The sequence below is a fragment of the Pipra filicauda genome, unplaced genomic scaffold, assembly GCF_003945595.2.
Source record: "Pipra filicauda isolate LSUMZ 115617 unplaced genomic scaffold, ASM394559v2 scaffold464_size512166_pilon, whole genome shotgun sequence".
NCBI classification, from domain to species: Eukaryota; Metazoa; Chordata; class Aves; order Passeriformes; family Pipridae; genus Pipra; species Pipra filicauda.
The window spans coordinates 165231-190973 of record NW_024104603.1 but is presented as its reverse complement, the minus strand read 5'-3'; the positions used below and the strand labels follow the sequence as shown (position 1 = coordinate 190973).

Below are 25743 nucleotides of genomic sequence, written 5' to 3'. Positions count from 1 at the left end.
GAGAAGAGCCTCAGAAATGACTTTAGGGTGGGAGAAGTGCCATGAGGTGGGGGCTGTGATGGCCTGTCAGTCTGGGATGTGTCCAGGCCCAAGAGGCACCTGGCTGTGATGAGCAGTGAGTGCTCTCTGAGCAGACAGCAGTGCTCTTGGAGGCCCCTGCAGTGCAGCAGAGAGAGGCTGAACAATTGCTGGCACATGTTTAAAAAGTGAGATTAACCATCAGGAGGAGTGGCCAGAATGGTGCCTCAAGAGCTCTCCCCTCAACACCTTCCCCTGGAGGCAAATTTCTCACTCAGGTGCTTTCAGGGAGGGGAATTTCAGAGAATCCCAGATTATCTCAAGCTGGAGGGGACAGACCCATGAAGACCATAACATCACTCTCCTTACAGGTGTACCTAGAACTAAACTGTATGATTAAGATTCTTGTCTGAGTGCTCCTGAACTGTGGCAGCTGTGACCTGGGGAGCCTGTTCCAGTGCCTGACCACCCTCTGGGGCAAGGACCACTTCCTAATGTCCAATTTGAAGTTCCCCTGATGCAGCTTCATTCCATTGCCACACGTCCTACCACTACAGAGAGGAGATCAGCACCTTCCCCTTCACTGCCCCCTTGAAGCTGAACAAGTTTAACCCTGCACAGGTCCTCAAAATGGCAACAACTGAGCAAAATCCCATTGCATGTTCCAGACATCCAGGGAGAGGATCTGCCCAGCACCACTTTGGCACAACCTGACCCCTTCCAGGCCTTCAGGTGCAGGGTTGGAGCAGAATGGACCATGTCATTCAAAGTTTAGATCCTTCATTTTTTTTTCCTTTGGCCACCATTTGAGCTTTTATCCATCATCTCTAGCCTTCATCTCTCTTCCCGTGGATTTCCTGATATCTCTTTGAAAACAGACCTCAAACTGACAGCCTTCCCTGCGTTGCCTTGGCCCTGTTGGGTCTCACAGATGAAGCCTTATCTTCTCACCCTGGAGCAGGAGGTGACTCCAGGTGCCCCTGGAGCTGAACCCCTTGGGCTCTGCAGCTTTCCTGTCCTGCAGCTCTGGAGCTGGAGCAATGACCCCTCCAGCAAAGGTTTCATTTGAATCTGGCACATCCTAATCTTTTATTCATGGTGGGTCACCCCCAGTGACAAAGAGTCAGAGGAGGAGGAGGAGGAGGAAAGATTAGAGCAGCAGCAGAGCTGCCTGAGGATGCAGATGGGACAGTCAGGATTAAGAGATCCATTTTCAAAACCGGCGAATTCCTTTCAATGCTTCCTGTTTGCAGATTCTTCACCCAGAACCTGAGGAGCTCCACATTTCCAGCAAATTAATTCCCCTGAAATAAGGGCTGCCTTTTCTGTCTGTGTGCTTGCACACATTTCAGAACAATTCTGAGTGTTTCCACAGTGTCTGAGATGATTTACTGAGTCAGATCTAAGCTGGGTTGTCAGTGAGCATGACTGGGTGCCAGGCCCTTGATCTTCATTGATTTATATCCATTTATGCCAACACAGGATTATTCTTTCAAGAAAGTGGCTACAAATACCCAGGTTTTAAAGCCCAAGTTGTTTTAATTGGACTCATAGGCAGAGTGTTTCATGTTTCTGAAGTGAGCACTCAGTGGGATGAATTCAAAGACACTCACAGAGTTACTGATACAAATTAAATGTAGGTGTTTGTGGGAACAGTGCTGTCGTTTCTGCTCCTGTGTTTACAGTGAGCAGCAAGGAGCAAAGCAAACACAGTCCATCTGGATCCACTGGCACCAGCATCCACTCCACAACAGCAACCAGGGAGCTCTGGGTGCTTCAACGGGACTGTGAGCAGCCACACTCTTTGTTAAGGTAGGTAATGGTGTGCATCGAGCTGAAGATGGACATGTGCCACAAACATCCCCATCCAGACTTCACAATTTGGGATTTTCCATCCAGATTCTTTTGTCTGTCCCATTAGAGGTGAATTTTAGCTCTGGAAACAACTTCTGCCCAGTCTGCAGGAGGTGGGAAGGTGGACTCAGGCTGGACCAGAACACTGTGTCCTTATTGATGAATCCCCTGCTGGCCCAGGGAGGACAATCCTGCTCTGCCTCTGCTCACAGGACATGGAGCAGAGCAGTGAGGAGGAGGAGCAGGGCAGGTGCTGCTCCCACCCAGCCAGGACTGGTCCCCACTGCTGTGGTTACAGAGGAGAGCTCAGGATGAGCTATCCCAGCAGGAAGAGAGGGATAACTGGTGGGCTGCTGACATTGTAAGGATTTCTGCTGGTCCAGTCAAGCCTGTCCTACCTTGGGAAAAGGACAAAGTCCTCAAGGACCATGGATGACTGGGACTTCCAGAATGTTGTAGTAGTACCCAGCAGGTTTCCTGCCTTACTGTTTCCTGCTGGGGTTAGTATTCCCAAACAAAAGAGGCAGGTCACTGTGCAAGACTTTAATTTGTGGAACATAGAAAATGAAGGAGCCTGCAGTTTTCTTGTCTTCTCTTCCAACCCTAAAACAGAAGATCAAAAGGAGGGATTGTATTTCACCTCTCTAACATCTGCCTAAAACCCCCCTGAAATGGTTTGCTTGGTCTCCAAGTTACTCTCATTTGAGGCTTCACACTTTTCTTTCTGCTGTTATTTTACGTTTCGTTATCTCGGTGTTTGCAGATGAAAACTCCAGCAAGTCACTGCATGGGTGTTTTCCCTCTGTTGCACACACAGTGCTTCCCTGTCCCTCCTCAGCACCCAGCCCTTGGCAGCAGCAATATCCCTTTCATTAGATGGGTCAGAACCATCCTGCACCTTCTGTATTGGTTCCCCCCCTGATGCTGGTGTTGACGTGAGGCTGATTTCCATGAGCTCCTTACTTGTCCTAAAGCAAAATGTAGACTTGTGTGGGTACACCCACGTGCTGCTTTTCACCTCCTGCTTCCAAGCTGACGTGGAATCTGCAGGGAAAAGACAGATGTTATTTGCCTGTTGGGTCTACTAATTACAGGACGTGTTTTGGGGAGGAAAAAAATTGTTTTCACTCGCAGTCTTTCCAATCTGTTTTGAATTAGGAGACACTCAGGATTAGAAAGTGTATTCTCATTAGAACAAATGTCACAGATTTAAAAATCTCTTCATTTAAATTCCTCCTAATGTTCTTTGGCTTGAACGAGTGAGCTCTTAATGTCCGTTTTAATTAAAGCATTTCAGTGGGATTTCAGCTGGGCACCCACTGACAGCAGGGCTGGGGATGTGGTCCAACTAGGAAGGGGAATTCTAGGATGAGAACTTCAGCAGAAACTGTCCTTTGGGGCTTTTTAGGGAGAAGTGCTAAAGGACACACCAATTAAGGTGTGGACAAACGATCCCACAATTCCAGTGGCAGAAACACTGTGTGGTTTGGGAGCTGGGTTTGCAAAGAGATTGATCTTATACTTCCCAAGCCACTTGGAATTTCTCTCTTTTTGCTGCTGTTTGCAGGCCCTCAGCAGAGGCTGTGGCAGCAGAGCAGGATTGCTGGGCAGCTTTGGCACCTGCCTGTGCTGGGACATCCCTCCCTCCCTCCCCCCACCCACTGCCCCCCACATCCCTCATTTCCATTCAGGTGAGTGTTTGGTCCTTCCCCTGCTCCTCAGCACCTCCCATGGTGTTGGATCCATTTGGGAGCTGCCAGTGAGCAGGACATTGTTGTCTTTTCTGGGAAACAAATCCTTTGAAACATCAGATTTCACTGGGCAGGTCTGATGGTACAGGAAGGCAGTGGAGTGCTGTGAGCATCCATCAGGCACATCCACATTCCTTCCTGGAGCATGGCAATGGCAGTAAGAAGCTGATGGGGAATAGGATTGTCCAGCTTTTCAATGTTCTTCTTTTCCAGCTGCTCCCTGGCCAGCAGGAGTGCTCCCACTGCTCCCTGGAGCAGCCTGGGGCAGCTCAGAGGGGAGAGGCTGGTCCCTGCCTCTGCCACACCACGGGGATGCCATCCCGGGGGATCCATGGACAGGAGAAGGACCTGAAGGCCCAGAGCCATCAGACACTGGGAGCAGCATGTGGGGAGTGTTTCCTCATAGTCAGAATTGAAAGAGAAACAAACCACAGGGCCAGATGTCACTGCTGGAAATCAGAGAGCTTGGGAAAGTCAGAAGCTTCCCCTGGGTTCACACCAGTGCTGTCTGGCTCACTCTGTCCGTCCCTGAGTGATGAATAAACCTGGAGACAGTTAATAATGAAAGACTATTAAGATAAGATTTAGTCTTTATTGTTCTCGTGTTTCCTTCATTTGTCAAGCACTCGAACCAAACAGAGGAAATGTCGATCTGGGAAATGCTGTTGATACCCAGAGAGCAGCAGATTTATTGGTGCTTGTGCCCAGGCACTATCTGAGCAAGGAGGAGCTTCCTGGGCAGGTGTTGCCTGGTGGGATCAGCAGCTCTGCTCCCTTCCCTCAGGACAGCCATTTAAAGCAGCCACCTTCACCTGGGAGCTGATAAACAGTGGCACTGCTGGAGCTGGGCAGCATCTCTGGACCCAAAAGCAACTTTACAGGAAGAAAATCACAGAATCCCAAAATGGTTTGGGTTGGAAGGGACCTTAAAGATCATCTCATCAACCTTGCATGGGCAGGGACACCTTCCACCAGCCCAGGTTGCTCCAAGCCCCGTCCAGCCTGGCCTTGGACACTTCCAGGGATCCAGGGGCAGCCACAGCTTCTCTGGGCAACCTGTGCCAGGGCTGCTTAACCACCACAGTTCAGACAAAGAGGTTCATTTTGAATGATCCCTGGAAGTAATATTCTTTATTTGCTTCCCCCTCACCACCATGTTAATTGGTTTTCTTTCTTATTGCAGAGAATCCCGTTTGTGCTCCCTCACAGACTGTGAGTTGCTGTCTATCCTGGTGAGGTGGGAGGGAGTGTTTGAGTGAATCTTTGACTTCCTCACTTTAACAGCAGCAGAAAATAAGCAAAAAGTTTTTTTTCAGCCCATCTGCAGCTGCATGTAGTGTGTATTTTCTGGAAGAAATGGCACCTGGATACACACAAGGCAGTGGGCACGGCCCCAAAGCTGCCAGAGCTCCAGGAGCATTTGGACAACACTCTGAGGGACAGGGTGGGATTGTTGGAGTGTCTGTGCAGGGCCAGGAGTTGGACTGGATGATCCCTGGGGGTTCCTTTCAGCTCAGGAGATTCTATTCCATGATTCCATGATTCCCTAACAGGTGTTTCTGCACTCAGGGAAGCAGCAGGAAACCCTTCCTGAGACAACAGTGGTGTGGATCCAGCACGGCCACCTTACAAGCATCTGCTTTCTGGGATCATGTCCTCTGAGCTTTTCTCCTTTAACGTGGACGAGCCCTGCCTCCCCCCCTCCAACATCCCTTTGTTGCTTTTAGACTGACTTTGAGAGAGGGCAGGAAAAGAAATCTGAGAGAGGTGAGATCCAAGGTCAGTGCTGCTCACCCGCCTCTGTCATCCCACTGAGCTCAGAAATTGGTGTTAACACCTCCTGGAAAGAACAACAAATATCAAAAGAGAACCTTGCTCTCCCACTGGGAAGCAGACCCATTACTGGAGCAGGAGTCTGGCAGGACAGCAAATCCACTCCAATTCCACCCCCTGTTCAGCCCAGCTGTGCTCCCCTCCCCAGCATCCTGCCCATCTCCCACACAGGCAGGAGAAATCGGCCTTTTTAGGCAACCTCTCAAAGCACCCGTGTGTTTCTTGTTCCTCTGCTATCAGAAATCTCCTCTTACAGAATGCTCTTTTTTTCCCCCCTTGTTCTTTAACCAGCTCCTTACAACAGGGCTTCGTGGTGTGGAAAGCACAAATAAGTTCAGAGCCTTTGAGATGCTCCCCCCCCCTTTCATTGATGATTCTCCTCAGAGGGATTCATAAAATCTATTATTGCTGCTGCAGATTGGCCATGCTGTGACTTTGGAGAAAATTCTGTGTTGACACTGTTGCTTCCTTGTTATTCTTTCTGTACCAGTGGAAAAAAAATGAAAAATTCATTAAAAACAGAGAGAAAAACAAAAGGAAGAAAGAAACCCACTGGCATTTCTCTATCTCCCAGCACAAAAATCAAATGTTTGAGATTGGAATCAGGGTGATGCGGAGAGAAGGGTGAGAGGGTTAAATGTCTGAAAGATTCACAGCCACACATGCAGTGTCCTGGACAAACAGGCCAATAAAAAGGACCTGTCATCTCCTTCACAGGGTCCCACTATCAAATTAGGAGCCAGGAAAGGGTCTCACAGGAGGATGTGCTGTCTTTGGGATGTTTCAGCAGGCAGGGACCCCTTGGAGGAGCCCTGGGAGCACATGGCCCCTGGGAGCTCCCCACGCAGGGGGCTCTGCCTTTGGCCCTGCTCTCACACAATCACAGAATAGGGTATGCTGAGCTGGAAGGGACCCACAGGATCATCCATCCAACTCCTGGCCCTGCACAGACACCCCAGCAATCCCACCCTGTCCCTCAGAGCATTGTCCAAACCCTCCTGGAGCTCTGGCAGCCTTGGGGCCGTGCCCACTGCCCTGGGGAGCCTGGTCAGTGCCAACCACCCTGGGGGGGAAGAACCTTTCCCTGAGATCCAACCTGAGCCTGCCCTGACACAGCCCCAGCCATTCCCTGGGTGCTGTCACTGCTCCCAGAGAGCAGAGATTGGAGCTGCCCCTCCTCTGCCTCTCTTAGGAAGCTGCAGCCCCTGATGAGGTCTGACCTCAGCCTCCTCTTCTCCAGCTGAACCAGCCAAGTGCCCTCAGCCACTCCTTGGGGGCTTGCCCTGCAGACCCTCCAAGCCTGGCGGATCCCCACACACCCCTTTTGCAGACAGGTTGGCACCCACAATCCTCACACGGCCCCGAGTTCCCCCGACTTCCTTTCCAGCCTGGCCTGTCCCATTGCTCCAAGGAGGGAGGCCAGCCAGGGCAGGAGGGGGTGGGAGAGGACAAGCTGAGGGAAGCTGAGGCAGGGACAGGCTCTGCAGCAGTGGGACCCTAGGACCAGCTCTCCACCACACAGATGCTCTGGTGGGCTCCCAGTGCCTCCTTCCCTGGCAGTGGTGTTGGCAAGGGGAGGCTCTGCAGGCTGGAGCTCCCACCCACCCTTTCCTGGGATGAGGTGGACAAGGAACATTGTCCTGGTGATGGAGGTGGACAAGAAGGATCATTGGTGGTTCCTTACCTGGAATCCCACCCCACCCCACGTTCCTTGGTGCTGGCAAGGGCTTTGGCTCCCACAGCATCCTGGCATTCAAGTCAGGACATCACAGTCCAGAGGGGGGGCTCTGTAAAGCTGTGAAAGACTGGCTGGATACCCGGGCTCCAGGGAGATTAGGGGTGGGTTGGGCTCTACCTGGATGCCAGTGACAAGGGGCGAGACCTCCCCTTCCAATGGGAAAACCCCTCAGGAGTTTTTCCTGAGACCTGCCCTGATATCCATAGCAACGACCTGAGGACAAAATGCACCTCAAAATGAGACCCTCAGGGTCCCTTCCAACCTGAGCTCTCCAGGGACCTCGAGGCTCCCCAACCCCCTTCCCAAATATGCTGCAGGTTTGCTCCGCAGCTGCAGCTTTTTATTCTCATGACAGGTCTTGATCTGCACCACTATCAGGGTGTTATGTTCCATCTCACAAAGGGGACACCCCCCAAAATAAACATCTAAATATTTTTTAAAAATAAAAATGGCACAACATTTCCCAGCATCTCTGCTGAGGGGTGTCACGGGGGAAGAAAAATTCCTTTTGTGATCAAGAGGCTTAACTTCAAAACACCCAAACTGCACATCTCCACGGGGCACCTTTCTGCAGGGTTATTAATAAGAAATAATTGTTTTAAATGCAGAAAAGTCTGTGTACTTTTTATTCCCTTCCCAAAGCCCTCCATCGCTTGTCCTTAATGAATAATGAAAGATGCTTTTGTATTGCTTCCCAACCATAGACTTTCAAGTGATTTTTAAGCAATAATAAATAGGACTTTAAAGAAAACCAGGGTTTGATGGAAACTGAATTCTGGACTAATATGAGAAGCACCTGCTGTTGCACAAATTTATAGACATTCCTGGGGCTTTGGTGGGTGGAGAATTTTGGTGAAAGCTCTGAATGTCCCAACACTGGAAAAAAAATCACTAAATGACTTTGAAATGCTGTAGCACAGCTCCATAGGAATTAGAATTTGGAGGCCCTTGATCCTCTTTCTGGAAGGGAACCAGAGACTGCCTTGCCCAGGATATGCACTTTGCTACCCTGAACTCAGCACTGCTGTGATGCCCTGTCTCCCCTCACTCTGAGGGGGAATCTTCCATGGGAAGCCAAACCTGAGGTGGACATTGTTCTCTGAGGAGAGAGGCAGCACAACATCCCATGTCAGACTGGGGTATTTGGATTTCATGGAAAAACAATGCATTCCACTGGGAAGCTGCTGTGGCTCTCAACCCTTCCATGGGAAGCCCTCTCTGAAGGTGAAAACTGAAGCTTGGAAGGGATATCACAGAATCATGGAATGATTTGGGTTGGAAGGGACCTTAAAGATCATCTCATTCCAGCCCCTGCCATGGGCAGGGACACCTTCCACTAGCCCAGGTTGCTCCAAGCCCCGTCCAACCTGGCCTTGGACACTTCCAGGGATCCAGGGGCAGCCACAGCTTCTCTGGGCAACCTGTGCCAGGGCCTCCCCACCCTCACAGCCAAGAATTTCTCCCCAATATCCCCTCTAATCCTGCCCTGTCAGTGGGAATCCATGAGTTGCCCAAGAAAAACTAAGCTGAAAAACGCACTTAATTCTTCATGCTGGTCTTGCCTTGAGCCCACAGACAGTTAGGTCTGTCTTGATGTTGGCAAGAGAGTTCACCTCACTAAGGAGTCTCCTACTAGTGACCAACCCAACCTTCAGAGGTGTCTTCTGAGCACCTCATCACTCCCACCAGTCTCACCAGGAACAACCACCAGGCTGGGGAGTTTTGTGTACCTGAGCACTTAAACACCATCATAGTTCAGTTGGGATCAGTGGGGAAAACTTCAAGGGGGATTTGTCTCTGCCTTGATTATCAGTTGATCATCCCTGCTGTGGTTTTCATCCCAGAAATGTTGTAATGGGGAAAAAAAATTCTTCATGGAAAGGGTTGTCCAGTGTTGGCACAGCTGCCCAGGGCAGTGCTGGAGTCACCATCCCTGGAGAGATTTAAAAGGTGTGGATGTGGCACTTGGAGACATGGCTTAGTGGTGGGGGAACAGTTGGACTCAATGATATTATGGGGCTCTTCCAACCTTACTGATCCTGTGATCCTATGATTTTATGACCCTGTGCACACTGTGATGGGTCACTCCTGGTGGTGGGCTCCTGCTCTTCACTGACACACTGCAGACAGCGGTTGCACAAAATTATTTGCAGTAAATGTCTCGGTGACCCGAACACCATTCCCGCGAGCCGGGACGCCCCGCGGGAGCTTCTGGAACCCGTGTGCCACCTCCAACTGATGCTGTGCCTGCGCTACTCCCTGAACCCCTCGGCGTGTGCCCGTCCCCCCGGTGCCAGCGCTCTTAGCGCGGGCTTCCCACGCCTTTATGGAATGACGAAATGCCGCACGTTCAGTTTGGTCAGGAAACATCAGATTCCCAAGAGAATCGTTCTCTTCCCGGTGAGTGCGGAGGAGCGGGCGCAGAATGGAGCAGCCGAGCTGAGGATCGCTGTGTTACCGAGAGCACCGGGGCTGGACCGAGACCTCCGCTCGGCTCCGCGGGGACGCTGCGGGTGCGAACTTCGGCTGCGGCGCCGGCGGACCGGGGGTAGGGAAAACGCGAGCGGCTGCTCTGCAGCTCCGGGGTGCGCCGCGGGACCGGACCCCGCCGTGCCCGGCCCCGCCGTCAGCCCCGCACCGGGACCGCAGCGGGACCCGCCGCCCGGAGCATCCCCGCGCCCCGGCCCCGCCCGGCCCCGCCCCGCTCTGGACTCTTCCACCGCTCCGCCCGCCGAGCGGGAGGGATCGGCACCGGCGGACTCGCGGCGCTGCCCCCGGCCGAGCCCCGGCGGCGCCGCCCGGCCCCGCCCGGCCCCGCAAAGACCGCTCGGTGCGGGCCGCGCCGCGGGGGCACGGCGGGCGGGCGGGGCCTGCCCGGGTGTTCTCCCCCCTCGCCCCGCGTCCCCCCCGGCGCGGGGCCGTGGTACGGTCGGCGGGAAGGAGCCGCGGCGCGGGGCGGTGCGCGGCACTGAGCCGGCGGCTCCCGCGGGCGACGCGGGACGGGACGGGCCCTCTGTCCGCTCCGCCAGGCGGCCCCGCACCGCAGCCCCGCACCGCCCGCCCCGCATCCCGGCACCGACCCGCCCGGTGAGTGCTCTGCCCCTTCCCCCGGTGCTCCCCCGCGCTCTTTGCCGTGCGGTCCCGCTGGCAGCGCGGGTCCCCCCTGCCTCCGCCAGCGAATTACCGCCGCGTTAGTAATTAATTTTGATTTTCAGTTTTCTCTTCCTCCGCTGGTTTTCTAGCGTTCGGCTCGGTTTTCCCCCCCATCCTGACCCACGTTTAACGGGAAGCGGGAAGGAGCGTGGGGATGCCGGCGCCCGCGGGATGGGGAAGGCGCGGGAGCGGCTGCCGGTGGGTCCCGTCCTGCCGGGGGCGGCTCCGGGGCTGAGCCCCGCGGGTCCCGCACGCTGGTGGCGGCGGTGCCGGGGAGGGATGTCCGCGGTCGAGACTTACTTTGTGTCTCCTGCCGCCCGGAGATGCTCCGGGTCTCTGGCGAGAGGGGCCGGGAGCGGCTGCAGAGGGATGTCGAGCCCGAGCGGCGGGATGAGCCGCCTCGACCTGCGCGGGTGGTGCCCGGGCTTAACCCCGCTCCCCGCGGGTCCGTGCGGAGCCTGCGAGCGGTGCTGGAGCCTGCGGAGCCTTCCCTGTCGGGATTATGTTCAGGCTGCCGGTTTCCGTCGGTATCCGTGTTTGGGAACAGGCTCTCCTGGGAGTCACCGTCCCTGGAATTGTTAAAAACGAGTGGATGTGACACTTGGCGGCGCGGCTTAGTGAGCATGGGGGCACTCTGTCATAGGTTGGACTTGATGGTCTGGGAGGTCTTTTCCAACCCTAAATGATTCTGGGATTTGAGGTGATGTGTGAAACTCCAGGTCTTAGTCCTGGCTCTGCCAGAAGGGCTTTGGTGGATGTGAAAGAGTCAGCTTTGGCTGTGCCTTTGGGAGGGTGTCCAACGACTGATTCCTCTTGTTAGACAGCCCAGAAGGCTGGGACAGAAACTGCCGGGATGGAGAACAGCATGGATGTGCACCTTTGTTTTCCTGACTTGCTCCTGAAGAGCAAGAGCCCACCTGCAGGAACGACCCTGGTTGCTGCAGTGCTTCAGCACAGAGCCCTGGAATCACTAGGGTTGGAAAAGTCCTCCAGGATCACCGAGTCCAGTCGTTCCCCCAGCACTGCCAAGCTCACCACTAACCAGTATTCCCAAGTGCCATATCTGCACATCTTTTAAATCCCTCTAGGAATGGTGACTCCACCACTTCTGAGGATAATTTTTGGATGCTTTTGGTGTGGGGCAAGGCTGGGCTGGGCTGTGGGGCTGAGCTGGGAACCAGCCCACGCTGAGCTGTGGCTCCGGGGCCTTCCCACGCTCCAGTCACCGCTCGGGTCTCCGGGAGCTTGGGATTTTGAGGAGGCTGAAGTCAACAGCAGCACAACTGACTTGGGCTTACTTTTAAGGCCAGAAAAAACAAGACCCTCTTATTTCATATTAAGGAAATAGTTGTCTTTCCCCTGCCAGTAAATACCAGGGTGAGCGATGGCTGGTGCCAGCGCTGGCTGGGCACTGAGGGAGCCGGGGTGGCAGCACTGCTGGCTCTCCCCGAGCTGGCAGGGGCAGCACGAGCCTTCAGCCTGGCATTTGCTGTGGATCTCAGCACCCAGGCGGATCCTGTTTTCTTTGGCTGTGTCATCAGAGGAGCTGTCACGGTATGGAAGGGGTGGACTGTGTCACAGGACCCTCCTGGTTGTCCCTGCTGTGAGGAGAAGGGCTGTGCTCTTCCACAGGAGCCTCCACTCTTGGTCCCCTTTAAGCAGTTAGGGGGGAGATGGTGCTTTTCCTTTCGTTTTGTCCTGTCCTTTATTCTGCAGTTTGTTGGGATTTGGGCCCTTTACATGATTTTCTTCTAAAGGACAGGGAAGGAGCTTGGTTTCCAAGCGAAGCAGAGCTCGAGATGAGGAGCCTGCACTGATGGGCTGTAAAGGGAAGAACTGCTGGTTTTGGGGAGGTAAAGAGCCTGTGCCATGAGGAAAACCCCAAGTTAAGCCACAGCAGTGTGACCCTTGGTGACAGTTGTCACCAGGTTTATTGCTCACATTCCTGGAAGTCTTTTTGTGACTCTTGTTCTCAGGGAGCACTTGGCCGTGTGTGAAACCTTCCTCCAGGAGGGCTGGGTGTGCAGCCACACTCCTTCACTGTTCCCTGGAGCATGGCTGGGGTTTTACTTCCATCTCCAATATTATCTTGACAGATTTCAGGGGAATGGCCAAGCAGACGAAGGTGGGTCTCTTAAGAACCACTTCCTTTAGAAAAGGCAGATAACAGACAGCGAGTTTGGGGAGGATGTTTTATTTAGGGATTGAAAAGGGAGGATTAAAGCTCTTGACAGAGAACAGTTTATGTGGAGTAAGTGATGTGACTTGATCATTCAGAAAAAGAAGACTCTTAACATGTTCCCATCACTGAGAGAGCTTTCAGCTCTCCTTGTCCCAAATTATTCAATAAAAGCAGCAGAACTTCTTTTGATTTGAGTTCTTTATTGGTGGTTGAATAAGGAGTTTTCAGACCTAGAAGTAAACTTGCATCTGCCCAAAGAAAATGGCTTATGGCTATAAAAACCTGTGATATGCTGAAGGTGCTGTGGAGTTACCCAAGGTGTTAATTACAGGCACTGGAAGGAGCTGTGTCTGTCTGGGAGAATTGCAGCTTTTCCTTCCTTGCCCCCTCCCATTAAGTCACTGCCTTGCCTGGCACAGGGCTGTGCTCCTGGATTTGCAGAAGCACAAAGTCACTGCTTGCAGAATTACTGAAATAAAGTAGGTTTGTGGAGGGGAGAAGAAATAGGAATCAAATTTTAGGCTCAAGTTTTGATTCCAAAACAAGTCACTCATTCTTCTCACAGCTTGAGGTTTGTGATGGAAAGGTTGAAAACACCCAGCAAGAAAAACAAGCTAGAAAAAAATATCTGAACAAGCTGAACGGAGTGAAATTCAGAATAAACTGTCATCAGAGAGTGTTTATAAACCTACTGGAGAAAAGGGAGGGAGGAACCATTCAGATCAATAACAAGTTGGGGTTTTTTTGTAACTGTAGAGCCTTAATCATACAGTTTTAAAAAATAATCCTAAATGTGTGCTTTTTATACCTGTGCTGGTAGCTGGGGCTAAATCTGCAGAGTTCCTGCTGATCTGGGTAATCTGAATCAAGCTGAATAGTAAAGAGGCTCTTAGGAGGATCTGAAACCCAGGAGGCATTTTTCAAACCTGAGTTATGTCACTTTTTTTAGAGGTGCCTCAGGCAATTGCATTTTAAGAGGACAAAGCTTTTGTTTTCAAGCTGGCCTAGAAAAATGCCAAGGATGAATCCAAAGTAAAGGCTTTCAGAAGTTGTCATTTGTGATTAAGTTGATTTTGCTGTTGTGCACAGAATGCTCTTCCTTCCCCTGTGCTGTGAGAACTGGGGCTGTTTTTATTTTTGCCACCAGTCCTGGTGTACCTGTTTAATCCAAGTGAGTACCATCACACAGCAGGGTCTAACCTGAAAGTGTGTGTTTAATTAGAAGGTCGGGTGTCTGCTGGCCCCATCTCCAATATAAAATTAATTGTGTGTGCTTTATAAAAGGCAGAATTGAGATGACACCAGGGCAGAGATTGACTTAGGTGGGTGTTCTGCAGAATTAACATTGGTCTGTGTTCTGGTTTTAAGATTTAAGATGCTGGAACTATCAAAGCCAAGGCTTGTAGCCGTGAGCAAAGGCTGTTTCCTTTGGCATGTCTCAGGCAATCCTTGGCTTGCAAGGAGACAAGCCTGCATGCACATAGTGAATCTAAAGCTTTTCTTGGGGCTTCTCATGTTTCTTGCAGCTTAAAACGATCAGGAGGAGTATCCTGGGCTTGCCAGGCTGTGGGCAAACAAGAGGAGCTGGTTCTGCAGAGCCCGAGCTGGCAGATATTGTGCAGGATGGAGCAGATGATGCTGGAGCATGGATGTGAAGAAGGGTGTTGCCTGCAGTCTGTGCTGGTGTGAGCTCCCAGCAAGGTCCTCCTTGTTAGAGAGGTGAAATCCTGGGGGTGCTGTAGAGACTTCATTGTCTTGAATAAAATGAGAATGGTTTTTGTCTTAAAATCTGACCGTGTTAAAGTGTGCCCACCCTAAAGCAGTGCTGGCTGCTCAGTGCCCAGGGCTGTGCCACCTGGGCAGGAGGTGTCCTGGGGCTCACCTCACCCCGAGAACCAGCTGCCTCCTTATCCTGGCATGGCCCTGGATAACCTGGGAAGGGCTATAAGGGCAGTGTGAGTCATGTTTTTGGCTCATGTCTGACACTGTTGCACACAAACAGTGCTGTTTGTTCTGCTGCCTGTATTGTCCAACACGAGGAGGTGGAAGAGTGGATGGACCCTCTCTTACTGAGAGGGGGACCTGCTGAGCTGCTTTCCAAGCAGGTGGGTCCTGCAGGTCTCACACTGGCACCTCACAATCGTGGTATTTTATTTTTTTTTAAAGCAAGGCTTGAGGAAAACGTGTTGCAGCCAAATCCTGATGTAGAGCAAGTTGTGCCGGGGAGGAGCCTCCGAGGCAAGACTTGGCCTTGCCTTTGCAGGGCAGGTCCCTGATTGATTTAAGGCCTGCTGAGCTCTTGCTTCTCCTCTGCTGCTGGAGCTGCACAGCAGGATGTGCCCAGCAGGATGCCCAGCTCTGTGCCAGCAGCATCTCTGCACCTGCAGCAGAGGATTTCCTTACTGAACATCCACAGACTTGGCTGGTGATGTTGCCCAACTGTCCTTTTTTTTTTATTTGTTCCAAAAAGTCTGGTTTTAAAATAGAAAACACAATGCCAGGTTGTTTGTTTGTTTGTTTTGTTTTTTTTTCCTCCCTAACAAGACTGAGGTAAATAGCTGAACACCTGGGGGCTGTGTCTGTGTGAATTCAGTGGTTCCCAGGTGATGTCTGCAGCATCACCTCCATGTGCTGACTGATGGTGCCAAACAAAAGATGCTGAGAAGAGCCACAGCTTTATCTGATGCTTTTGCAAGCAGCTTCAATTCCAACAAACACAGCCACAGTGGGGATAAATGTGAACTCATTTTCTGATTGCTCCTACAAGCAGAATAAGAATGGGCAGGTTAAATGTATGAGCAGGAGCAATAACTGAGGCAGTGCAGCTCCTGCTCCTGCTGTGGCAGGATTAAGTGGCTCCTGCTGTGTCTCACCTTCCCTGGAGGGAGAGCATCCTTCAGCTGGGGGTCTGCCTGCTGGCACTTAAACATGGAAGTAGCAGAGCCAGTTTCTGCAGGAGAAGGTGTTGTGGGAATGGTGGCATTGGAGACTCACCTGGAATCGCTGTCGCTCATTTTAATGTGTGAATTCTGAGCTCAGGACTAGGCTGGCAAAGGACACGAGGGGGACAGAGAAGGTGGTTGCAGATCTTCCCCACCTGGGCTCTTGATGTCTTTATTAGTCTGAATCTTGTGCTTTCCTTCTGTCTTCAGCAAACTGTTTTTTGGAAAACTGTCTAGGGAGCAATTCTGGGAGAAAGAGTTCCTTTAGCAGGACGTGGGGAGCACTGGCTCTGTCAGCTCTCCTGCACAGGCACAAAGTGCTCGAACCTAACGTGTGGATGAAGCCCAGTCTTGAAGAAATAGGGATAATTTGGTGCTCCAATGAAGATATTTGGACCTCAACCAGAGGGGGCTTCATGGTGACAGCTGCTGCTGTGGCTGTGGTGTGACAGTCGGCTCTGTGAGTGTCCTCAGTGTTCTTGGTGCCTTTCACCTGCCCTTCAGCTGCTCCTGGACTTGCCAGGACTTCAAGGTGATTCTTCTGGCCTGAGATGTGGCCCCAGTGTAGCAGACTGCAGGCGGCTGCTGCTCAAACATACTTGTGTTTTTTCAAATGTAGAAACCCTTCTGAGGTTGCTCTGGGGCAGACATCACAGGGCTGGTGGTGCTGCCTGGCCTGGCTGGGTGTGTTCCTGCTCAAGGACAGCACTTGGTGGTTCAGCAGGTCCTGGTTTCTGTCCCTGGAGCTGGATCTGCTCGTAAAACAGGTATTGCTTGTGACTGTTGGTACTGCAGCAACCTGCAGTGCTTGGAGCTCTTACAGCCCCTGAAACTCTTTCTGGAGTGGTATGAGCTACAAGCTCTGCAAAAAATCTTCTTGAGCTCCTCTAGTAAGTTAAGGTTAGGTTTTTTTTATAATTTATATTTTTTAACTTTTGCTCCAAAGTTCAGTGTGCAACACATGTTTCAAGAGGTGAGTAAAACGTCTTTGGATTTGTGAGAATCACAGAATGGTTTGGGAGGGACCATAAACCTCATCCCATCCCACCCCCTGCCACAGGCAGGGACACCTTCCACCAGCCCAGGTTGCTCCAAGCCCTGTCCAACCTGGCCTTGGACACTTCCAGGGATCCAGGGGCAGCCACAGCTTCTGTGGGCAACCTGTGCCAGGGCCTCCCCACCCTCACAGCCAAGAATTTCTCCCCAATATCCCATCTAACCCTGCCCTCTGGCAGTGGGAAGCCATTCCCCTTGTCCTGTCCCTCCATCCCTTGTCCCAATTCCCTCTCCAGCTCTCCTGGAGCCCCTTTAGGCCCTGCAAGGGGCTCTCAGGTCTCCCTGGAGCCTTCTCTTCTCCAGGTGAACCCCCCCAGCTCTCCCAGCCTGGCTCCAGAGCAGAGGGGCTTCAGCCCTGGGAGCATCTCTGTGGCCTCCTCTGGACTTGCTCCAAGAGCTCCATGTCCTTCCTGTGCTGGGGACCCCAGAGGGTCTCATATTCTCCCTGAGCCTGGTACCCAAGTCCAGGACAGACCTCCCCACTACAAAACTACTGAAAAATCCTTGCTCCAGCTCTTCTCCTGTAGCCAGTGCCCATCCTTTACCCCAGTGGCATCTTGGCACCCACAGGTGATGACCAAGAAGAACATCCCATGGTAAACTCCCCTGGAAGGATGTGCTGTGACAGTGATGCTGTGGAGCATCTTCAGCACCTGGGGAGTGACTCCACATCAAAGGGGGTCTTTGTGTGTTTTCCTCCTGCTGAGGAGCCGAGTGCTCTCCTGCAGTGGAGCTCCCCAGCCCTTTGACTGCAGCTCAAACAGCAATTCCAGGGGGGGCACAGGAATAAACAGGGCTTTGTTAATACCTCCTGTGAGCACAACCACACCTCGTGGCAGGAAACAGGCAGGAAGGGCTTAGATGCTTTTAATTAAAGTTGTTGTGAGGGAGAAATTAAACTTGGGCTCTGGCCCTGCCCGTGTGAGGAGGGGAGCGAGCTCAGCCTCTCTGAACTGAGCCATCACTTGCCTTCTGTTTGCCTTGGAAAAAAAAGGCAATTTCTCCTTCAGCTTTTCCTCTGGCTCCTGGGCCCCAATTGCCTGTTTGTCTTCAGCAGCTCCCCCAAATCGCTTTGAAGATGCGCCTAAATATTGATCATCTCTGACAGTCCTTCATCTGTGTTCTGCCAGCAGACATTAGAAAAGATATTTTAAATTACCTCTTTTCCCCTAAATGGACGGGCTGTGTGTATGGTCTGGGAGAATTAAAGCTCTTCCAGCCCAAGTAGAAATCAGCTGCTCCCACGTTTGCTCCCCCAGCAGCAAGGATTCCAGGAAAGAGAAAAGCCAAAGTGAGACTTCATGTCGAGGCAGAATCCACCCAATGCTCCATCTGAGGAGCAGGATCCTGGTTAAAAATGACTTTCTCTCCCTTTATTGCCCCAGGGGTATCTTTTGCTCTTGCTGCTCCCTGGGGAAGGGCTGGGAGGGGTCTGTGGTGATGGCAGAGGGGAGGTGATGCCTGGCACTGGATCTCTTTCTTCCTTTCCTATCTGAGCACTGAGATCTGGGGAAAAAATACCCCGTAAGAGCAGAACATTTATTCTGTGTAAAACAAGCAGAAGACAGCAGAGGTGGCTAATTCAGCACAGAAAAGCTAGAGCTGAGCAGGAAGGAAGGTTTAATAAATCATATGTACCGTGTTTCTGGGGCTGCTTTATGCACAGAATGTCTTTTTTGGGGACACTTTGGTGGTGGCAGCTCCCTCTGCCCCCTTTCCCAAGCTGACCTGGAAGGCAGCACATCACTGATTAGTTATTTAGGTGCACAATGATCCTTGTTCCTGGTGCATGTTCCCAAATCCTGGTGAGAAGAGGTCCTGGAGAGCTTGGGATGCAGAGCTGTGCTCAGTGAAGGGGGGGTGCAGCAGCCTGAGCTGTGTGTGTGCATTTGTGATCCAGGCTGGCCTCTGCACTCATTGCTTTTGTTATCACTTATCATATCATAGAATCCCACACTGCTTTGGGGTGGAAGGGACCTTAAAGCTCATCCAGTTCCAGTCTCCTGCAGTTCAATTGGCAGGTTCCCTCTCACCAGTTTCGTGTGCTGGTGGTTTGTGCCTTTTCAGATCCTGGTTTGAGGGGGGAAATCAGTGTTTGTGACCTCAGAATAAGTAGGTTTTAGCAATATATGTAGCATAAACATCTATATTTTGTTGAGACATATTGATGCCTGGGATTCTGGCTCAGCAAGTCAAAGGCTTTTACCCACTCAGTCATGTGGGTACTTTATGGCTTGCCCCAAGTCTGCACAGCTGGGTTGCCAAACTGCAGCACGTTGAGGAGTAAATATTGCATGTTTACACAAAGCCTTTTCTCCCCAGGTCCCAAAAAAGAAGCTGAACCACACTTCAAGAGGCTGCTCAGGCTGTGGAGGTGCCATGTCCTGGGGCAAAATGCACTTGGACAAAGCAGCCCAGCAATACCTGATAAATATAGTAAATTTGGATTTACTGAGCATCTGCACAACCTGCAGTGATGTGACAGTGAAAAGCTTTGTGCCCTGATGGGAAACAGCCTTTAGACCCACGGAGTGGCTGCTAAAAGCAGGTGCCTTTGGAAGCTGATGCCTTTGGAAGCTGATGCCCTGTGCCCATGCTGGACTGCTGTCCCTGTCAGTAACAAACAGGCTGATGCTGCCAAGGTGCTCCTCCCCAAACGCAGGGGGTGAGGATTTGTGCAGCTGGGGGCTGCTTTATCAATTTCCAGATCAAATCAAGCAAGAAGTTGGGAGGTTTTTCTTTCTTACCCTGAAGTTTGTCAACTTTTTATTTCCCTTTCAGAGCCTCACAGGCGTGAACAAGGGGAATCTCTGGCAAGCGGGCTTTGTGATAAAATTGATACAAACCAATTAATTTAGTTGATTAGAAATATAAAATACCCTGAGCTGGAAGGGACCCACAAGGATCATCCAGTCCAACTCCTGGCCCTGCACAGACACCCCAACAATCCCACCCTGTCCCTCAGAGCATTGTCCAAACCCTCCTGGAGCTCTGGCAGCCTTGGGGCTGTCATCATTTCCCTGAGTTCTTGTTTATCCCTTGCATTTTGTTTGTTGGAAGTTTTCTAGTTAGAGTAAAGGTGACCAGGAGGTATTGCTAAGTCTTCCCACCCTGCTTTTCGTCCTCTCCCTGAAAAAAAAAAAAAAAAAAATCTATTTTTTAACAACTCTGAACAACCTGGAGGACTTTCTAGCCCGTCCTGCCACTTTTCCTTGCAGTGGGATGGTGTTGGAGCTCTGAGCTCGCAGCTGGTGAGCAGCAGTCGTGGCTCTGGAGTTTCAGCTCTAAATATATAACAGGTAGGAGGGCATGTGACTGGGCCTGACCTTGGGCAGCAGCAGAGCTGGGAACAAGGCCAGGTCCCCCAGCTCCCAGTTCCCACTCTCTGACGTGGGTTCCCTGAGCTCTCTCCTCCCCCCAGACCTGCCTGCAGAGCCCTGACCTGCAGCTGGGGGGGGGGGATGCCTGAATCCAGCCTGCTGCCTTCCCATCCCATTCCTGGGGGCTTTACCCTGTCACAGCTGATGTTCCCAGAGGGACTGGCCTCTGGGGAATGCCTGGCATGTGATCCTCACCTCGGAGCAGGCACATAGCAGCCGTTTTTGCAAGGCTTAGTGTTGGCCTGGGAGGAGATGACCCTTCTCTGAGCACCTTCCTGGAGCGCCTGGATTTTGTTTCCTGTTGCTGCATCTACTCATTTTCCTGCTCTTTTTGTCTCAAGGTTAAACTGTGAGGTTCTCTTATGGCAATAACCCCCCAGAATCACAGAGTCACTGAGGTTGCAAAAGACCTTTAAGATCATCAGTCCAGCCATTAACCCAGCATCGTGTTCACCAGTAACCCATGTCCCCAGGTGCCACATCCACGTGTTTTTTGAGCTCTTCCAGGGATGGTGACTCCATCACTGCCCTGGGCAGCCTGTTCCTGAGCCTGACCACCCTTTCAAGGGAAGAAATTTTCCCCAGCATCCAACCTAAACCCCTCCTGGGGCAACTTGGGGCTGTTTCCTTTTATCCTGTCACTTGTTACCTGGGAGAAGAGACCAACCCCAACCTGCCCAAATGGACCTGGGCTTTTGGTAGGTCACCTGGGTGCTGCAGGAGTGTGCAGCTTGTTTGAAATGAGGCTGTTTTGCAGTGGTGCTGGTGGTGGGACAGATGTCACTCCCTCACATTCCTCCCCAGGGCTACAGGCCTTTCAGTCTCCATAACAAAAGCTGTGTCTTAGTCTGGAAAATCATAGAATCCTACATTAGTTTGGGTTGGAAGGGACCTTAAAGACCATCTCGTTCCACCCTGGGCCAGGTTGCTGTCCAGCCTTGAACACTTCCAGGGGTTGGGGTGTCCACAACCTCTCTGGGCAACCTTGGGAGGGGTATTTAAACAAAAAGATGGACGTGCAGCTCTAAGTGCCCCCTGGATCCTGGTGCAGCGCTCCTGGGCACAGCTGCCTCCTGTGCCTGCACGTTCCCAGGCAAAGCAGGTGGTGTTCCATGTTTTTTTGCATTAAAGCCCTGCTCTGTGGAGCGGTGTGTGAGGCTCCTCACATCTGTGCACTCTATGTAGGTCACATGTGGAGTTGCTTCTTTACGAAGACTCAACTTGACAGCGTTTCCTCTGCGCAGCCAGCGAGGGAGGATCACAAAATTCACAGGCTGGCTCCAGCAGGAGTGTCCTGAGGGAAGGCCCCCGAGGGGCTGCGTGTGCAGGTGAAGTTTGTGGGCTTCATCATGTGCTCCAGGTTTGTCACAATGAGCTTTATTGGTGAAAGATTTATCTGAGCCCTGTACCCGGGGTTGATGCAGTGTCAGATCAGATTAGTCTTGCAGCTGGAAATACTAAATGCTTCCCTGCCCTTCTTCCAGCAGCTGCCTCTTGCTTTGCTCTGACTAAAAAGCCTTTTTCCTAATCTCTCAAGCCTGTGTTTCCGTTGCTGTTATTTCTTAATATGCAAATAGTTCTCCCTCCCCTTTCCTCCCCCCCAGCCAGTCCTGTTCTGGTATTCCTTGACCTCTTCTGACTCTGGTAGTGGTGGAGGATAAAATGAGCTGGGAACAGACAATCTGTCTTGCCCAGAAACCATTTAGGGGCCTGATCTCACACCTTTTAAAGCAGCTGCCTCCCTTTGGTCTGTGGATGTGGCCTCAGATCCAGATGTGGTTGGTCCTGTGGAAGATGCTCTACTGGGCTGAAACTAGTGGGGATCAAAGGAATGGTTCCTGCTAATTACCCACTCCTCAGGGTCCTCTGGTCTCCTTGGTTTGACTCCAGCCCATGAAGTTGGGCACCTAACCCAGTCTGCCTGGATTCTACGTGTTGGGGAGTTTCTTTGTCTCCAGTCCTGAAGTTCTGTGCTGATGTGAGAACTTTGTTTCTCACACAAGGAGCTTTGTGGAGGCAAAACTTGAAAATGGGTCCCTAAGCATCCATTAGAAGCAGATAAACAGAGGATCTGGGGTTTATTTTAAAGCTGGAAGGAACTGCTTTATTTTTCCTTAGCTGAGGTGACCTTGGAATTCACCACATTTGAAGCAGTGGCAGAGGGGGATCAGAGCAGATCAGATGGATAGATGGATGTCCTTATGCAACCCAATGCAGGGTGAGAGAGATTTCTAGTATTAAAACTTCTCTGCTTGCTCTAAAAGTCTATTAGGAACCTTTGAAGTGAAAGAAGGGCTCCACCTGCCACCTCCTCCTTTAGCAAATAGTCAACATCTGCAGATGGACATCACCCAGAGCTCTTCCTTCAGCAAAGGGATGATTGTCCACGAGCACTGCCAGCCTCCCAGGACTCTTGGAATGGGATGGGAAGTTCTGGGCTGAAGCAGCAGGATGACTATCCAGCACTTTGGGATCTCTCAGCAATGAGCAGATCCTGGTGATTTGAGCAGTAAATCGTAGTAGGTGGAGCCCCCCAAGCTGATTTGGCTCTGACTGATCCATGGATTTAGGAGCATTGGTCTGGGAATGGGCTGTAGCAGGTTTCCAGGGGGAGGAAATGGACTCTGGGCTTCGTAGAGCTGCACAAAGTTACATGGAAAAGAGCAGTGCTGGGGCACTTGAGGGGAAATTGGAATAATTGGCAATTGTCTGTCCTATTCTGTGAGAATTCCAGCAGGAGTCTTGGTTCTCAGTGTATAAATGTGTGAAGAGAGGGTGTGAGGACACCTCAGTACAGATCTTTCTGCTGGAGAGACCACCTTGCTAATTGCTCTGTTGCTGTGCTCAGCAGGAAATCCAGGGATGAGATGTTTCCCATGGCTGCTCCTTCCCTTCTTCCTAAATAAGATGAACAGTGCCTTGTTAGGGAAGCTCCAGAGTGCAACCAATCCCTTAAATCCCTGCTGATCAACTGAAACTAAGAGGAAACTAATGAAAATCCCTGTTGTCACAACATATTTGTTTTGACCTTTAAAAGGAAAATGTGCTGGTGAGTCAGGAATCCCACTGGGAAATCTGTTCAGCTCCTTTTGGGCAGAAGGTGAGTGGAGCTGGAAGAGGACAGGAGCAGTTTAAAACAGAGGGCAGAGCAGGGCACAAATGTGCCATGCTCTGGGTTATGGTGAGCTCAGAACTGGGCTCCCCTGAGCTGTTGGGTGTCTCTCAGCTTTTCTGTTTGTGAAGCAAAGAGAGTTATTCAAGTATTTTACAGTTTTTTCCTGATATGATTTTAAAACCAGTGTATAAACTCCTTATTTTTGGAGAATAAATAAGGGAGGGAGGGGGGAAGAATGCTGGTCCCTGCCCTGCATTTACATCAGAAGTGAAAGGACTGTTTTGGTCAAAACAAGTGATCTTGAACATTTTTATGACAGTGAGTCCCTCTGAGAAAGGTCTGGGTGAAGTCTGTGCTTCAGGGCAGTGCCTGGCTGAGCCTCTCAGGCTTGACAAAGCCTTTATTGATTTGATGTAAACTCAGAGTGAGATGGGAGAAGATGGGCTGGGTTCGGGTGCTTTGAGGAGGTTTTCCTCCTGAAAGTTTGGAGGCCAAGAGGATTTTCAGTGGGCCTGTGCCTTCAGCAGGACTAGGAAGCTCCTCCCAGCAGCCTGTTTGTTCTCTCCCTCCTTACAACCAGCATTAAATCAGTCCTCTACGTGAGCTGTTGGAATAATTCCCATGACAAACAAGTGTGACATCTCAGGAAGAGCCACAAGGGCCACAGAGGTCCCAGGACTGTCAAAAGGCTACCAAACTGTGTCTCTGCCTCTGCCAGCCACCCTGAGTGCCCCAGGAAGGAGTTTATTAACCTTCTGCAGATATTTTCTGTCCACATGCTCCTGGTTCAAATCAGGCGAGGCTGGGTGGGAATTAGGATGAAAGTGCCCCTGAAGCCCTGTTTGGGCTCCACACCCTGCCTGCCTGGAGAGCTTCTCCACTGGACCTGCCATCATCCCTGGTGCTGATCCAGGAGCAAACCTTCATGGGCAGGGGTCAGGAGGCACCTTTGTAACTCCAGGACTTCAGTGAGGTTGTCTCTGTTAACTTGTAGTGTTAAAAACACTGGGTTTGTTCACCCTGGAGAGGAGGAGGCTGAGGGGAGACCTCACACTGTCCACAGCTCCCTCCTGAGGGACAGTGGAGGGGCAGGCACTGATCTCTGCTCTCTGTGAGCAGGGACAGCACCCAGGGCAGGGCTGGAGCTGGGACAGGGCAGGCTCAGGTTGGATCTCAGCAAAAGGTTCTTCCCCCAGAGGGTGGTTGGCACTGACCAGGCTCCCCAGGGCAGTGGGCACAGCCCCAAGGCTGCCAGAGCTCCAGGAGCTTTTGGACAACGCTCTGAGGGACAGGGTGGGATTGTTGGGGTGTCTGTGCAGGGCCAGGAGTTGGACTGGACGATCCTTGTGGGTCCTTTCCAACTCAGAATCACAGAATATCCTGTAATAAGAAACCCAGAAGCTGATCCCTGGTGCAGGGTGGGCAGTGATGTTGCCCTGCCACCCCCTCTGCTGCCACCAGCGCTGGGCTTTGATTTGCCTCCTTGCACACACGGATTATTTTGATCTTCAGCCATCTGGGAATGCCACAAGAGCTGGAAATCCTGCATCCCCTGCTTGCTGCAGTTTATTAAAATCCCACATTCATAAACAATAACTCTTCAAAGCTCCAGGAGCTGCAGTGCTGGGCCATGTATAAAACATGATGCTGGGAAACCCAGGCTGGGCCTCTGTGGGCAGCTCAGATGTGGCCAGCCTTGAAATAATGCTCCAAACAAGGTGTGTCCTGTCTGTTCAGCAGAACCTGAGACTCCTTTAGATTAGAATGTGACACTGGATGTTGTCACTGGGATGTGATTTGTCCCTTGGAACGGGAATTATTTCCTGGCTGATGTCAGCAGTGCCTCTGGGATGGTGGGATTTAGCTGCAGATTAGCAGGAGGTACTTGGTTTGAAGGAAGGCAAAACAACCCACCAGCCTGAGCAATTTGACCAAGCTTTCTATTTATCTGTGTTGCAGGGACAGAAAGGAGCTCCCCCAGCCCAGGCTGGAGCTGTCAGTGCTGGTGGCTGTGTGTGGCACCCTGTCCTCACTGGAAAGGGGCTCAGGAGGTGGGAAAAGTCACATTTTATGCCTTGAGAAGGGGGAGAAACGTGATGGTTTCATGTGATGGTTCCACGGTGGCTGAGTGGTGTGAACTGGGGAGGGCTCAGAAGTCAGATCCTTCAGCAGGAGCTCTGCACATCTGGACTGTCCTGTCACTATTTCACATTTCCCTTGGGTGGGATTTCATACTCTTCGAGGTGATAAATTGGCACAACCAGCTAAAAAGTTGGATCAAAAAACCATTCTTCCTACTTGTGGTACTCCCTGACTAAAATATCTTCCATTAAACTTCTTCTCTCTGTAGACACATCATAACATTCTTGCTGGGTTTTGTTACCCTTTTCTGTCCCAAGATGAATTTCCCCCAAATACCAAGCGGTCTCATGATTTCAAATTCAGTGTTATTTTTTTGAGTGTTGCACTTTTCTTTCCTCTCTTACCTTTTGCTGCCTGAACTCCTCCAGGGATGTTGTTTTCAGGATTTATTCTTGCAGCTGTTCCAGCAGGATGGGCCAGCAGCAGGCTTGGGAGGGGGGAAAAACCCTCAAAAACCTCAGGATTTCACGTTGCTTGACCTTGGGAGCCCCAAGGGTCAAGAACCCAATAATAAACACTGCCAAATCTTGGAATGCTGAGCTGCACCTTTGCACCTGGTGAGGGCCTGGGAATTTCTCT

The 25743-nt window shown here is 51.5% G+C and overlaps 2 protein-coding genes across 4 annotated transcripts in view; one reads left to right on the top strand and one right to left on the bottom strand.

Annotated features, from left to right (window-relative positions):
* Window positions 1-2170: 2170 nt before the first annotated feature.
* Window positions 2171-10972, bottom strand: LOC120324229. The gene is made up of 3 exons (XM_039386118.1): window positions 10648-10972; window positions 2836-2916; window positions 2171-2475 (listed from the first exon to the last, which is right to left on the bottom strand). Exons 1-3 carry the CDS (start codon window positions 10970-10972, stop codon window positions 2267-2269), a joined length of 615 nt encoding a protein of 204 aa, XP_039242052.1. The 3' UTR covers window positions 2171-2266.
* RALY (RALY heterogeneous nuclear ribonucleoprotein) overlaps window positions 9649-25743 on the top strand; it is a 119664-nt gene continuing 103569 nt past the window's right edge. The window contains exon 1 of one of the 3 annotated variants that reach the window (XM_039386116.1): window positions 9649-9742. The gene's annotated coding sequence lies outside the window, so the exon portion shown is untranslated. Of the gene's footprint in view, window positions 9743-10142; window positions 10282-25743 lie in introns of those variants that run through there. The other 2 variants (XM_039386115.1, XM_027719124.2) reach the window with 2 other exon arrangements.